Below are 16,850 nucleotides of genomic sequence, written 5' to 3'. Positions count from 1 at the left end.
GTTGAGCAGCTGCCAATGTTTTTATGGCTCAACAAATCACTCTGAAAGTGACTCTAGCTATTGTTCTCCCTAAATCTGCCATCCCCTTCAATTGTACTTAGAGGCATATTTTTGGAGTTATCATCATTGAATGCAATGTTTCCCAATCCTGTTCCTCAGCCCCCCCCCCCCCCCCCTCCTTCAAACACACGTGGTTTCAATAAGGCAGCTTTCATCAGGCTGCTGTAGAGCCAATTCATTACTCTGAACTGAGTGTAGATGGAGCAGAGAGACGTGGTAATCGTGCGGGGCGGGGAGGCCCTCTGGACCTGATTTTGATTCCTTTTGGTTCGGTCTGACCAAAGACAGTTAAAGACAGTAAAATGTGCTAAAAGAAAAAAAGTCACCTAAATTATTTTTTGATGAAATGTTGCATTTCTGAAGTAGTACGACAAATGCTGATGACAAAAAATGAGATTATATTTTAAAAGATAAATGTGTTTTTTAAAATGATGACATTTAAAGACCCTCTCCAATGAAAATTGTGTTTTTTGGCATTTTCCTGATGATGGAGGACTAAAGAAAATAAAGCACAAAATTCAATTTGCAAGTATTTTTTATTCAAATCATTGTGAATCAGGAGCAGACAAAAAAAGCAATTTGAAAAAGATTGTATTTGTGACATAGACGGGTGCGGGGTCGCTCCACACCAACAGTACCACCCACAACTCAGAAGTGAATTTCTAAAGGACTCCTGCCACTCTGTAGAAACTATGTCCTAGAAAACTACAAGTTTTTGTCTAAAAACAGCAAAATCAGAATTTAAAGACCAATGGGAACACTTTTAGACTAGATCAAATGATGATCAAAGTGAAACTTTAAGCTAACAGAGCCACAAATACAGATGCTGATGTAGAAAAATTACAATTAAATGGTTATTAAACATTAGTCTTTGTGCAAAACTGCTCCATTTGTTATATTTCTTAGGCTGATATTTGTTAAACTGTTTCATTGATGCTATTCATTGGAGAAAAACCTAGGCAGACGTAGGGCCTTTTCACCCATAATGCTTTGCTGGTATGACGGTGGATTTTTACTGTTGGGATGTGCGTTTGACAAAAGTGGCCCTCCGATCCAGGGTCCCAGCTCTCCTCACAGGACCCGGGTTCAGTTCGCTCATGTCCACTCCTGAGTCTAAGCTGGTGTCTCGACTCTCGACCGGCCTCCGCCTCCTGTGCTGCTCTGCTGTGGCGTGGTGGATCTCAGCGGCAGGTTTGCCCTCCAGCGACACAAACCAGGCCCGAGGAGGCTGAGGTGACTGGGTTTTAGAAAATCCTGCTGCGGTTTCTCCCGAGTTCCTGTTTTGCCCAATTTTACTCAACGTTCCTGGTACAGACGCCGACTCAGGGAAGGGACTCCTGGGGTTTGCTTCCTCATCGTCAAGCCGACCCTCAGCTTCTTCTGTCTGGTTCTGGACAACAGAAGGGCTTTTAGGCAGAGAATTGGTGTCCGGCTCGGCGGCTGCGCTGTGGGAAGCACCTGCTCGCGGCAGAGTGGCTGATTTACGCCTCTGTGTTCGCTCCTCCACATGGAGGAAAGCAGTAGCAGGAAGGTTGGCGACCTGTTGATTGCAGAAGAATAAACTTTCCACAAGAGACTCTGGAGTTTTCACTTGTTCAGAAAAGAAAACCATCGGATCGCACAGATCCATTTCGAGCTCCACGTCGTCACAGTCCACTGTAACAGCTACAGCAGCGGGGTTACGAATCACACTGTCGTCATTCCCAGATATAAAGGCAGCATTGTTTTTGTCCTCCTGTCTTTCTGTCTGTGGCATGCTCTGCTCCTGCTGAGGGTAAACGTGTCCTGGAGATGCTTCATCACAGGATGTGGAGGTGCTCTGGTCCTTTCTCCTCATTACTGTGAGCTTTAGGGCGTTCTCCTCACTGACCTCCCTTCTGCAAAACAAACAAAACACTAATCAACAATAAACTACTTATGACACAAACATTGCATGGCTTGAAAGTTCCCTACAATCCATCAATCATCTTATATATACAAATCTGTCTCAGTGCATGTATGCTTATATGTGTATGGAGATGTCATAGCAAAAAAAGAAAAAAAAATCAAGAAGAATCCCATTAAAGTGTTAAAAAAACAATTTGGAGCTGCACAGTGGTGCAGTGGTTAGCACTCTCTCCTTACAGCAAGAAAGCCCTGATTCAAATCCTGACTGGGACTTTTCTGTGTACATGAAGCCAGATGGACTTTTCCACTTCCTCCCAGTCTAAAAATGTGCTTCAAAGGTTAATTGGTTACTCTAAAGTGTGTGTGTCTGTGTGTGAGTGCTTGTGTGGCCCTGCAACAGACTGGTGACCTGCTCCAAGGTGTACTCCGCCTCAGCCGAACTCCAGCAACCCAGTGACCCCGAAAGGGAAAGAGTAGGTTAAGAAAATGGATGGATAAACAATTCGATACCATAAGGGGGGAATTCCTTCTTTTTAAAAAAACTGGTTTTAAAATAAAGGTAATTGAGTTAGGGTCAAGTAATCAGATAACCAGTAGGTGGCAGTCTGTCCTATTTATTCTAATTGTAGTAGGTTTAGGGGCTGTCATCTGTACTTGGTTTTTAAAGTTAGAAGACGTTTCACCTCCTATCCAAGAGGCTTTGTCAATTCTGAAAAAAGCTGGTCGAAGAGCTGGTATATATGCACTCATGGGGGAGGAGTCAGACCTAAAACTGGATGGTATTGTCAACTTAGCCTACATGGTTTCGGGTCGTTAAGAGTCCTTTGTCCTCAGTTGGGGTTGGGGAGCCAGTGACTCCCTCCCCAAACTGGTCGTCTCTTTCTGCTGTTAACGATTGTTAGGGATGACACTGTTGGGTTGTTTAGGTTTCAAAACACTGCCGTAGATGGATGGAAGAATAAACCTGAGACCACCATTCTTATTAAGAAAAGGTTTATCCTTTGTGGCCTTCAGGTGGAGATGCACTGCAGACTCAGGTCCACTTGGGTTGGCTCTGCGATGTTGGTAGAGCCGCTTGTGTAGAGTTTTTTTTTTTTCTCCTATATACTGTTCATTGCAGTTCTCTTTGCAGTGGATAGAGTACACAACACTACTCTGTTTGTAGCTGGGAATTTTGTCCTTTGGATGAACCAGTTTTTGTCTGAGAGTATTGACTGGTTTGAGATGAACTGGGATGTTATGTTGTTTGAAAATCCTTTTAGTTTTTCCGACAGGCCTGCGATATAGGGAATTGAAATACTGTTCCGTTTCGGTTCTTGTTCCTTCTTGTCTTGTTTTCCTGTATGTTGGGATCTGGTGAATGCCTCTTCGACCAGCTTTTTTCAGAATTGACAAAGCCTCTTGGATAGGAGGTGAAACGTCTTCTAACTTTAAAAACCAAGTCCAGATGACAGCCCCTAAACCTACTACAATGGAACCAACCTGGATGAATGAGAGTCTTCATAGACATAGATATTTATTCTAATGTAAAAACATTTCTAATTTTAAACATATAGAAATACAAACAATCTGGTTCCAAATTGATTTAATAAATATCAAGGACAACTGGAGCAGTGTTGAATTTTTATTTAGTTAATAAATATATTTAGAAATTAGTCTTGAATGACAGATGATAGTGGATCTTTGCCTCTTAACCTTGACAGTCATGATACAACTATCCCTTGATTTTTTTTTTTTTTTGTGGGGAAAAACCTGAACTTGATGAGGTCATATCCAGGCCAAGAGGACGGTGACCTTCGAGCTGAGAAACAGGTTTTAAATATGACCATAATAAGAACTGATCACATCATGACCATGTTATTTCTCTATCTTTATTTCCCATTTTAATCCTTAAAGACCCACTCCAATGAAAATCAGTTTTTTTAACATGTTCTTGTGGAATTTTTCTGAAAACTAAGTCCAAAATTGATTTTCTGAGTATTTTTTCCCCTCAATTTGTTGTGAACCAGAAGCAGATAAAAACATGTAGTTTGAAAAAGATTGTTGTTGTGACATAGAAAAACACACTGGGGGGCCACAAGCTCCCTGCTCTGCGTCAACGGACTGGACGTGAATTTTTAAGTGAACTACTGCTGCTCTGCAGAAACTGTGTCCTAAAAACAACACAGGTTTTTGGATTTTGGCTAAAAACAACAATCAAAATTAAAAGACAACTGGGAATGTTTTAAAATAGATCAAAAGATGCAAACGTTTGGAGCTACCTCACAAATATTACCCGGAATGCATTTTTCTATCTCCACCGCCCCATACCACCTCCATCCTGGTCCACAGCTTTGTCACCACTGCTGCAATTCCCTCCTGTGGCATTCCCCAGTAATCCCTTAAAAAATCTTCAAGTGCTCCAGAAATCAGCCACTCTGATAATTGATAACCCCCCCATTTTACAACATCCCACCCTGTTAAGTTCTACTGGGTTCCTGTCACCTTCAGAATCGACTACAGACTCCTTCTGTTCACTTTCAAAGCCGTCCAGAACCTCACTCCCCCGTTTCTGTCCAGTCTCCACCAGTTCCTTCTAGATCACTCAGATCACTGCCTCAGCTTCACGGGGGGGTGGGGGTTAGAATCTTCAGCTACTCTACTCCTAAACCCTAGGAACTCTCTCTCTCCTGATATCAGGCTCATTGACTGTTTCTGCATGGTTGCGCAGTGGTTAGTGCTCACAGCAAGAATGCCCCCGGTTCAAGTCCCGGCTGGGGGACCTGAAAACAGAACATCACTGGGGGGCCTTTCTGTGTGGAGTTTGCATGTTCTCCCCGTGCATGCGTGGGTTTTCTCTGGGGACTCCGGCTTCCTCCCACCATCCAAAAACATGCTTTATAGGTCAATTGGTCACTCCATGTCCATAGGTGTGAATGTGAGTGTGCATGGGTGTGTGATATGTGTGACCCTGCGACAGAGTGGCGACCTGTCCAAGGTGTCCCCTGCCTTCGCCCATAAGTGGCCAGGATAGGCTCCGGCAGCCCCTTGACCCCGAAAGGGACAAATGAATGAATGATTTACCGTTTCTAAACAATTTTGTTTATGCAGATACTACCCACTGTGGTCGTTTAATGCCTATGTACACTCTAGCTTCTATTGTTCCATCTTGTTTTAACTGTAAAAGTTCCTTCACATTAAAAGTCTTACTAATATTATTCCATTTTTGGAACAGTTTTTACAGTATTAAGCTCCTGTAATGTCTACAGCCTTTACTTCTTACTTAAAAATGTTGGATTAACACAACTTTTTTCTAAAAATGGTTCTTCTAAAACTTCAAGTGATATGTGAGACTTAGACAAGACGAATGCTTGTTACCTGCAGAAGTTTAACAGACCCAGCAAAAGGCAGACTATGGTGAGAAGCATCCCTCCAAGAATAACCATCAAGAAGAAAGTATGGTGTGAGATAAAATCAATGAAGACAGAGAGTTGGAAAAACTCTGAAAAGATGGTATAAAGACAACATGAGTGCACAGGTTTAGAGAATAAAAAAATATGGAGTCATAAACTTTTTCAAATAAATAAGAGCTTTCAACGCTGAGTTTCAGTTCCTTACATGATTTTGATGGACCATTATTTTTGTAATCCAGATTAAGATGGAGTTTACAAAAACTATTAGACGTGTGAGAGTCTGCTATGAAGAAATAACTTCCATTCTATGTTTTATAGAAGATTAAAGCATAGCACCTATAATCTTTTTCACATTTGAGCTTTTTCAAAAAGGAGGTGTACCTCTGGAGGATGAGGCAGATGCTGCGATCCAGTATCCTAGATGAGGAGCCGTGAACGTCCACACGCGCTTTCCCTCCATGAGGACTACCTGACCAAGTCCTTTTTTCTTCCATGCACCTTTAGGGATTAAAAAAAAACAGTCATAAACTGCACTAGTCCAACAATAACGAATGCGGAGAGTTAAGAATTCTGTGTTAAGTCGGATAATGTTTGTTTTCATTGGTCATCCACCATAACTGTGAAAAAATGACAATTAGAAGTTAGCAGGAAGTTCCCAACCCTTGAAATCTTAAAAAAATAAGAGTACTGGTATTTGACAAACAGAAGAAAAATGGGACAGTGCGTCTTTGTCGTGCTCACCTGTAGTCATGTTTAGAAACCATGCTGGAACACTTTTTGAAATGTGTTGTCCTAAGCCATCAGAAACTGGGAGGCTGACCTGCACGGGCCCGTTTATATCCAGCTCTATGTCCCCGGAGAAGAGTTCTACGCTGAAAGCCGCTAGGGGCCTCAACTCCACGCTGACATATCCTTGAGAAAACGGGAGGAAAGGTTGAAGGAAGCAAACAACCAATCCCAATCTTCCCACAGATATAATTGTTCGCCGCCCTGATACCGGGGATGACACTGATTCAACTTTTACTGCAGCAGGAAACAGAATTTTATTCTAATTGAAATACAGATTTACTGCAGACAAAGGAAGTGTGGGTGTTTTATCAGTCTGTCTGGGTAACAAATGGCAGAGATAGCAACTGTTCCACCTCAGGTCTTCTCTGGACCCCAGATGGTGTCTAATGATTGGAGGAGTGAAGGAAAGAAAGGGAAGAGAGCAGATGGGCAGATGGAATGAACAATGAAGATAGTGCACAAGTAGGAAAAAGGCATGGTTAAACAGATTAATATGGGTAAGGGATGGATGGATGGGGTCTGTGAGTAGGAATAAAATTAGAACAGGTGGATACAAAGGAAGGATGGATAAATAGATGACGAGAGAGTATGAAGTATAAAAAGATAAGGGGAGCATAAGAGAAGAAAGACATGTAGGATGACTTTAAGCTAAGGCCTGGTTTATATGTCATAGTGGGTTTGAATCGCTCGGGTCGCATTGGTTGCAAGGTCATTGGAAGGGAATTGCCCCAATCACTTCAAAATGTGAAACAAGTTGATGACAGATGGCAAAGTATGTCCATTTTATTTTCTCAAAAAGTATACCGGTAGTTATTTGGTATGTTGAGGCTTTTAGAATACAAAAAAATCTGACATAGCACCTACTTTGTCTTGTCTGCACCATTAGTTAACCACAAACTTGTTTTATGAATATAAAATCAAAATCTCAAAGATCCCTAGATATCACTATACAAAAAACACCACACCAATGAAATTTTGGAAATAATGTTGGAAAAGTAAAATCCCCACTAACATGAACTAGACCGCACGATTACGTCAGGAACGCAATATGACTGATGCGATGGACGATCGCCATGAAGTATAAACGGGCTGAAGATGGTATGAAGGTGGAGAGAAGGAAGATGACGGTTGTCAGGTGATGAGAGGTGGAGGTGTGGTCCTGCTTTAGAACTTTACTAAATGGACATCATGTAACAGGAATATATGAGAACTAAAGAAATTTACTGTTTTTGCTGTTCATGACGCCCACAGTGCTTGTAAAGCTCTCCAGCTCCGACTTTAGCTGAGGGATGGTCAGGTACGCTTTCACCGAGGTGAAATTCATGACACCCGCCACATTCAGGAGACTCTTGGGAAACCGGATATTGGGGAGGGATGAGGAGCCTGAAAATGGAACCAAGGGACTGTCTTGTAAACGAGGAAAAGTGACACAAAAACTCGTATAACATGATTTTACTGTACCAGCTGCTTTGCCAGTGATCACTACATAGTCTTCAAAAAGCCACATGTTCCCCTGGTTCAGCTCGAGCAATGACACAGTTACTGATGAAAACACTTCAGGAGTAAAGTAGAGAGGATAAAGGTACAACGTTAGAAACAATATTTCAGATTGACTGTCTTTCTTTTGTTTGTTTTATTGCCCTTAGATGGCAGTGTGGGCTTGCATTTCCCCAGCTCTGGTTTTGGAATTGCTCAGACAGAAGAGATTTCACAACCTCTGCAATACCCACTAAGGCCTGCAGATTCACACCAGTGCTGTCACTGCACTTCTACAGGAGGGAAAAGGAACAAAAACACCAATCCTCTGCGTCTTTTTTTTCTACAGGTGAGGCAATCTAATTAGGAGATAAATGTCAAAAGCACAAAGCAAGTTCAGGCTTTGCTTTGACAACTAGATACCTCTAAATTCTAAATAGCCTTAATTTGAATTTCTAGTGATAAATAACAGGAGAAATTCTACCCTTTTTCCCCTACTATTTCTATATGAAGTGTTGGATAAAAATGAAGGACATAGGCTTACATGGAACACTGCTGGTTTTATATGACAGAAGTGCAGGAATGTAGCCGGTTTTGCTGACCAAAACTGTGCTTGGCAGCCCCAAGTGGAAAGGTACATGAAGCAAAGTTCTGCCGTCTTCTCCGCTCAGAGCAGTGCTGTTCCGGGTGTAGTTGACGAAGACCTCCACAACTGCCTTACTCAGGTGCCGCTGGCACAGCAGGTCATTTACTTGAACCCTCAGGTTGAAGGTGGAGCCTAAATAAATTAAACATTTTAATTCTACAAGTACTTCAAACTTATACTTATACAAGTCTGGTCGAAATGGCACTTCAAAAATGTTTATATTTTCAGGATCTGCTGCAACTGAAACAGCAGTTTCTAGGTGCTAAATGACAAAAAAAGACATGTATGTAAATAAAAGTCTGCACAATACAATTCTACATCAGCACCAAAACAGCTAAACACAGTTCATCGTTAAAGTTATCGTTATCTCGAGTGATTTTTACAGATCTGGAATCAGTGAATATTTTTAATGAAAAGTGGTGTTTTAATTACGATTTTTAAGTTTTTAACCAAAAATTCCACAATCTAGCTGGGTAGCCCCGTCCTTGACCCCCCCCCCCCTCCTTTCTGCAAGCTGTGTCTTGCATGAGTAAAGAAAGACCTTGGACGCACTTAAAATGCCTGTGGGGAGTGCAGTAACATGCAATCTACCCTTCACCTGAGCTTATGCAAGCTGGGCGGGGCAGATCAGAAAGAATGTGTATTGTGCATGCGCTCCTGCTCATTAATTCAAAAGAAGCGTCTATGGGACCGCTCAATTGACAGCAATTTAAAAGAAATACTTAGAAATGCAAAAATGAAATGATTATTTTATTACATTCATTCTCTTTCATAAGAAAAATGCCACATGTACATGTCAAAAATCATTGCTTTACATTTGTCCTCAGCTCATCTGTGGCTACATTCCTACTCTGTTTAAGTCGGTGGCTGTTTTAATTCAGTTTTTCCCCTATGAGGATGGATTTTATTTAGACAGGAATCTTGGAGCAAACTGAAACTCAGTCATATTGGAAACAAATTTGAGACCACCTCCAAAGACAGGTCTGTGTGGGTCAGGGTCCACTTGGGTGTATTCAGGCTGAAAATTTGTTCCGAATTAACGGGGAAAACAAACTCTGGTCCTCTTTAAGCAAACCAAATGTGTCCAGTCTGAATACACCCTAACATGACGCACTGGTGATGTTGTCATACAATGCCCTTATATCACACTGGTTGTTGGTGAAACATTAGTCACAATTGCCCTTATGGCTAGGCTTATACAGCACTTACAGGCCCTTTGTCAGAACTTTCTTTATATTGGCTGTCTGCTGGCAAAAAATGGTAAACCTGAACAGGGCAAAACTTTAAGATTGTATATTACTTCGTAACTACCTCTGCCGGTTCCAAGCCCGGTTTGAGAAGGTTGCGTCAGGAAGGGCATCCGGCGTAAAACATTGCCAAATTTACCATGCGACTCGTTCGCTGTGGCGACCCCTGATGGGAGAAGCCGAAAGTGGAAGATTACTTCGTAAATAAGTAGGTAGGATGCAGGTGCATCGTACAGAATTTTCCTTCTTTCAACTCCCAACAAAACCTGCACACTGCAAAAGGGACCCAATAGTGCAGTTATCACAGCAGTTAGTGGGGACATTCTGCAAACGTCCCACTAGCTCTCATGTATTGCCTGAACATCCCATGTTTTAGGGAGTCGGGGTGCTCACCTTACTAATGACTAGAGTGCGGCATTAGGACACCGTAGCACATCATCCTCCATACGTCATAAGAGTGTGTAGCTTAAATTAGCCTTTAGCATACTTCATCATGGTACACTTACCACATGCGCGTCAGTCATATATTTCATTTCCATTATGTCCCTTGAGGTGGCAGAAAAAGCCTCATGAGTACTCCAAAACACATGTGCGCTCCCCTTAAAATGCACCTCTAACCAGCCAGTCCTCTCTGACCCTGCACAGTTCTGGGCAACCCATAAACCTGCAGCTCCTGTAAAGGTCAAACCCTGTACAGGTCAAACCCTGTACAGGTGCAACTGACTATACTTTAAATGAAACTCAGTAGTACAATGCTAAGAATAAACTGTTCCTTAACAAAAAACACAAGAGAAAACTTAAAAAAGTGCAAGGCTGTTTTTTCCTTCCCACAGATGTGCTGCCCTGCTATAAATATTCTCTGTATTGCGTCTATGCAGCAGGAACTGGAACATACGTTTGCAGAAATGGATCTCGGCGATGAGCTCATAATAAACTCAATAGTTATTTTTTGCAAGGGGGCCCATATAGAGTCTTTTCTGCACTTATTATCTGCAACGAATTGCTGAAGCACGACCGTGGTAGCAATCTCCCCCATCCTAATGCCGTGAGCATCTTTGTGTAATGGCAACAAAGGAACAGCGGCGGTGGCTGAACTGCCGCCGCTCCCCGAGCTCATAATCCCACTGCTAAAAAAGATCTGCCAGAGGTTTGCTGAAAACTCCAGATTTAAGCCACCAGCTTAAAGAGAGGGCCAAATCCAGAAACTCACATCAGGTCGATCCATAACCCCCACCCTTTCTATTCACAATCCTCTCTGAACAGAGGTGAACTAATGCGTTTAACTTCCGGGGAGCCAAACTCCTTTGTCATCCAATATTTGAAAACAAAGGTTTGAGCCTTTTAAAGTCAATGCTGATGGACACAATGGTGGTTGTTATAGGATGCTCTTTTAGTCCAACTTTTAAGGCCAAACAAAACAGTACAGGGAGGGGGGGGGGGGGGGGGGGGGTCAGTAAAATCTGAAAGGACTGTGGCAGATTACTACAATTCCACTACTCTGAAAATTGACCCATGCACACCACAAAGACATCTATGAAGGGTTTGAAACGGGCTGCCTGAGGTTCTGATAGGAGATGGATCACACAGTGCCTATGTTGTTGGGTGAATGCTACTATCATTAGGCCCGTAATGGAGCTGATGTTTAGGGGAATGAATGATCTTTCTGCTTCTTGGTTGAAGTGTTTACCAATTTTGCACAGATTTGACCACATCATTTTTTTAAGTCCCAACAGCCTCCCATAACAACCAAAGATAACACGTCAAGATAAATGAACACAAGAATGGAATAAAACTTCCATTTGGAGAGCTAAAACAAGCTTCTTTGCATGTTTATAATTTTTAAATTCAAATAAAGTAAATTTCTATAGCACCTTTAATGTAAAAAAACAAAAAAAAAACAAACGAAAATAACAGCTCAAGGTGCTGAATATTAAAACAAATAAGAACACAAAAATACCAATCTCTACACATGCAATAAAAAAATAAAATAAGTCCCTCATAATAATATATACAGAAACAAACACAAAAGAAATAAAGATAAGAAAGTAAATTAAAAAGAACCCTGATGGTGCTGTCTGCCCTTTCCTCCTGGAGTGCTGGAGTGTTAGCATCCCAGCAACACGAGCACAACATCCGCTTATCCCCAGCACCCCCCCCCCCCCCCCCCCCCCCCCCACAGTGCCTCAACCCCAGGGTCCAAAGGTCCAACGTGCGCACATCAGGCCAGGCAGCTCGGAGAACCCGGAACAAGAGACCCCAGAGGACAAGCATGGCCAAAACTCTGGGAGCCCAAACACAAATACCCCAGCCAAGGGTGAGAAGACACTCATATACAGTCTGAAAGGTGGAAGTAATAAATAGAAAATTAAAATATAAAACTGCTAAATTATCAATAAAAACAAGTTAATGCATAAAAAGCGGAAAACAGAGTTAGAACGGCTAGAATATAAAATTATAAATTAGAATAAGTTCATAAATAAAAAAATTATATCCGGTTTCCCAAATATCTATTTAAAAGCTGAATTAAATAGACGTGTCTTTAATATCTTTTTAAAAACCTCGGCAGTGAATGAGGCCCTCACATCCGCAGGCAGGTTGTTCCACAGGCGAGGTCTGAAAATATCTAAACGAGGCTTCAACCGTAAATTTTTGTCCTGACCCTAGGGACTTTCAGCAGGCTCATGCCTGAGGACCTAAGGGCTCTGGGAGGTTCATAAACTAAAAGCAAGTTTGATATAAAAAAAGGACCAAGACCATGAACACTCTTATAAACTATTAAAAGAATCTTTAAAATAATCCCAAAGCTGACAGGGAGCCAGTGCAGAGATTTTAAGATTGGTGTAATGTGCTCTCTCTTCCTGGTTCTGGTTAAAAGGAGCGCGTTACAGTAATCTATTGTTGATGTGATAAACGCATGAATTAAGATTTCAGTATTGCCTTTAGAGAGAAAGGGTCTCACTCAGGCGATATTCCTTGAATGATAAAATGCAGTTTTAGTTCCTTCACGTGTTGATCAAAGCTAAGATCTGCATGTAAAATCACACCGAAACAGAAAAAAACAGACCCACTCCAATCAATTTAAATTATTACTGTAATCTATTAAACAACTGTAAATGCGTTCCTAGTGGTCTTTAAATTATGATTATGCTGTTTTTAGCTAAAATCTAAAACTCTGTGTTGTATTCTGGGACATAGTTTCTGCAGAGTGGCAATATTTTCATTATTAATTTTCCCCAGTAGTGATCCGCATTGTGCGCGTGACGTGGAGGAGAAACGCATTTCTTTACGTGGATGTGCACAGACGTTTACATTTAAATGTTAATATTTACTTTTTGTCTTTGCATGACCTTTTAATATTATTTCTCTCTAGAAGTCTGTGGGATTTTGGCTCCTTGGAGCCAGCAAGTACTTCCTGTTTGGAACGCCAGGAGGGAAGGGTTGCTCAGTCCAGTTCTCAAAAAACAGTCAATTGTTCATACTATCTCCCTCTAGCTTACAGCCACCTCACACCCCCAACCGGTGCAACAAAAATGAGCAGTGAGCAATATGGGATCTATCCAGCCCTACAGTTTTGAGTCAGATGCCAGCTTGAAGAAGGAAAACGACGACGTTCATGGATCAAGTCGTCTACAAGTGGATGCATCGGAATGCAGTGGAGCAGGGAGCTTGTGGCCCCCCCAGTGTATTTATTATGTTACCAGTAAGCTCTTTTAAAAACAGGATTTCTTTCCTCTGCACCTGAAACACAACAACTTGAATAAAGAAATACTCAGAAATACAATTTTAAGCCTAATTATATTTACATATGTCCTCCATCATAAGAAAAATCTCTCAAGAACATGTTAAAAACACCAAAAACACCTGGTGTTTACATTGGAGTGGGTCTTTAACACAATGAATTACACCTTGATGAATGTTTACACCTATTGAGAACATGAAAACACTGGTCGGTTTTGTGGGACCACTTTGTAAGTCGGCAGATGGTCCAGCACGGATTTATTTGTGCAACGACCTCCGTCACACTGCATGTGTTCTGGAATTAGGCCATGCATTTGGCTGATGGAGGAAAACACCTTTCATTCCATTCCTAAGGCAGAAGTCAGGGATTTTGAGCTACATGGGGACTCAAAAGGATGCTTTGGATGTAGCGAGACAGAATCCTCACATCACTCTTTAAATCTAAACCTTTGGTTTGCTAATTAGGCAAAAGCACATTAAACATGTTTTAATGGGTTTCATTTATGTTTTAGTTTTGTTTCCTCATTTTATTCTGAAATAGTACAAAACATTGGAAAGATACAAAATAAAAACAACAACAAACTGAATAAAAAGGCCAAAATACTTTTTCAAAAGTTTTTATTTCTCTTATTCAAATTATACCAAAGTAAAACTGTAATTGTTACTTTTTTATATAAAAAATCTAAAGAAAAAACATTTGCAACTATTAAGTTAAACACCAAAAGACAATTTAAAAGATTAATATTTTGTGATAAGTCAGATCTTTTTAATAAATGTAATTCAATGGGTTTTTCCTTTTTCTTTTTTTTATATACATAGGGATTTTTGCCACCAATTTTTGGGATCACAGCGTTCCACATATCAGCTCACTTAATAAATTGGCACTTTTAAATGCGTTTCCCATTATTCAAGCTTGAAGTATTCCTTTTATAGCTTTCTGGACCCTGTAAATAGGCACACAAAACATTTTGTCACCTCTTCTTGGAGTGTTTTGGTTAAAGTGGTTCTAACAGATTATAATCAACTAAATCTGAAAACCTCAATAATTTTATCCAACAGTTATATTTGATGGGTTTATCTCTGTTTAGCTGCTAATGTGTTTTTTTTTTTTTTACTAAATTATAATAAATTCTTGCATGTTTATGCTTTCACAGATCCTGAGTTGTATCATCAGTAAGACGGTTTTTAATCTCTGAGTGTCGTATTATTCCTTAAGATATTTTCATTTTGATGAAGCAAACGTGATTCCATTACATTACTTTGTAATCACACAAAACTTTATTTTAACATGTGTTAAAATAACCGTGTGTTTATTAAGCTATAATTCTGGTTTAAATTGAATAAAAGTAGAGTGGACTCTGCCTGCACAATAAATCGCAGTTAGACGATAGACGAGGGTGATGTTGACTTATTTAAATACAATTGTTGCAGTAAAATGGAAATTATGTGTTACTTGTTTTTTGTTTTGCCATTTGTTCATGTATCGCAATTTATATCTTCATGGCAATACTGATCACTAGTATCGCTTGTGGCATGTTTTCTCTACAGTGGACAGTCCTTTCCTGCAGAAAATGAAGGGACAGGGAGGCATTTGGCAGCACTCAACAAGCCAGCAGGGTTGGAAAGAGGAGGAGGAGAGGGAGGCGGACCAGGGAGAACATTTCCAATCCTTGAAGTCCACAAAACAGACAGCAGGCTCATGCGATGACGGATGGTCATGTACTCCTACATCAGCATGAATTAGTCATGAATCGCTTGGTAAGTGAACAGGGTAACAAATCCTTTCTTTCTGCTACTCAGAGCTGCTCTTTTGAAAGAAAAAAAATCTAAGAGAGAGAAAAAAGGTAGAAGCAAAGTTTTGATGGAAAAATGAAAAAAAAACTTTAAGACCAACTAGGACACACAGAAGCTGCTTTAATACATTCACACATGTAAACTGGCTGATTTTAGAATGTTATTACCACACTTCATAGACAGTTCCCAAAAGCGTTTTAATTTGCACCCTAAGCCACTGTTAGTTTACTAATAAAGATAAAGCCATAAATGACTCTCTTGGTGTTGGTGCTCCATAACAAGCAGATGGGGAGGCCATCACTTAGCCAGTTCTGACATCACTAACTGTATTACTTATGAACATAGATATCAGCAGAGAAAATCCTCATGCAGATGGTGTATGGGCCGACTAAACTAAGACGTCTGAGACTATAATCTGATCAGACCACTCAACCAGAAAATGCTGGATGACAACAATAACAAACACTGTTGTGTCCCCTTCTCCAATTATTGTCTTCATTTTTATCAACCCAATAAACAGTCGAGGGACTATTTTGGTGAAACTTTGTGCGCACCTGCTTTGTCCCGGCGTTGGAGGGGCTCCCAGCCCACGTGACCCCTGCGCGAAAAGTTATCGCCATCATCATCATGAGAAGAGGGGTCAGCGCTCGCGGCAAGCCGACCGGCCGCGTGCCCGCTCCCGCACTGACCCACAACAAGAACCAAGCACGTCCAGAGCAGATACATCCCTGCACGCTCGAATTCGGTCCGGTCCGGTCAGTCCACCTCTATATTGTAAACTTTTACATAAGATAAACAAAACTGGAGCTCATTCTGAGGCAAACGAACTACTTTTGTTGTCAGTCAGCGTCTAAAATCACATTTGTCAAAAAGCTCCGCCCCTCTAGCCCCCCCCATCAAGAGGCCCACACAGCCATTCCTGCATCTATTTATCTGTCCTGTCCTTCTCACTGTTTTGTCTTTCTTTTTCTGTCTTGGGACAAAAACAAGCGGTGAAGCACTTATAATAATAATAATAATAATGGATTGGATTTATCTGCGCTTTTCCAGACGCTCAAAGCGCTTTTATTGTGTCCATTATTCCTTCACTCCTCATTCATACTTGGTGATGGGAGCTACTGTTGTAGCCACAGCTGCCCTGGGGCAAACTGACAGAGTCCTGGCTGCCAGTTGCGCCTATAGCTCTTCTCTTCTGATCATCACCGGGACATTCGGACTTCTGGTGCCGTTTTAAAATAACACATTTCTTTACAGCAGTCTACATGTATGGAGGGTCAATTTAGCCATTTTAATAACAATATTAAAAAATTGCCCAAAACTTTCCAAATTGTTTCAATTAAAGGGTCTATTCCTTGCTAAATTAATTTTTTGAGCTTTTAAGAGTATTGTTATGTTCATTCCCCACAAAAACAAACCCCCTAATTGGTATTTTGATGTTTACGCATTTCTGAGTATTCCTCTAAAAACCTGCGCTCTTAGGATCTATGGAAGCATTTCTGTTGCATAATTAAAAATAATTTCTGTTGTATAATTAAAAATAAAAGTAAATACCAGAAATCCTTTTTCATTTTCAAAATGAATCTGCATTCGTTGACTCAAATTTAAAATGAAAAATCAATCTCCCAAACCGCTTTTTCTTTTTATTCTTCAACACCGCTCACTCTGTCACTTAATTAAAATGATCAAGAAAATGGTATTTGACATTTCATTTTTTAAAAGTTCTCTAGTAAATGTGTAGCAAAATTCAATTAGAAATATCCTGTTTGACAATTAAAATAAATGAATTTCCAAGGGGGAGGCAGGGCGATGACATCAGTGCTC

General features: G+C 40.7%; 1 protein-coding gene across 2 annotated transcripts; it reads right to left on the bottom strand.

Moving 5' to 3' along the window:
- Positions 1–623: 623 nt before the first annotated feature.
- On the bottom strand, positions 624–15,884 carry LOC101174308 (protein FAM171B). 2 transcript variants are annotated; one of them, XM_004081808.3, is made up of 8 exons: positions 15,584–15,884; positions 8,149–8,382; positions 7,590–7,682; positions 7,353–7,511; positions 6,081–6,251; positions 5,721–5,837; positions 5,305–5,428; positions 624–1,937 (listed from the first exon to the last, which is right to left on the bottom strand). In XM_004081808.3, exons 1-8 carry the CDS (start codon positions 15,753–15,755, stop codon positions 1,073–1,075), a joined length of 1,935 nt encoding a protein of 644 aa, XP_004081856.1. In that variant the 5' UTR covers positions 15,756–15,884; the 3' UTR covers positions 624–1,072. The 2 variants fall into 2 exon arrangements, with proteins under 2 accessions (XP_004081856.1, XP_011487864.1); XM_011489562.2 differs by lacking the exon at positions 8,149–8,382.
- Positions 15,885–16,850: the final 966 nt, after the last annotated feature.

This window comes from Oryzias latipes, chromosome 21, assembly GCF_002234675.1.
Source record: "Oryzias latipes chromosome 21, ASM223467v1".
Lineage (NCBI taxonomy): Eukaryota > Metazoa > Chordata > Actinopteri > Beloniformes > Adrianichthyidae > Oryzias > Oryzias latipes.
The sequence above is the reverse complement of the archived record's forward strand: the minus strand, read 5'-3'. Positions and strand labels throughout refer to the sequence as shown.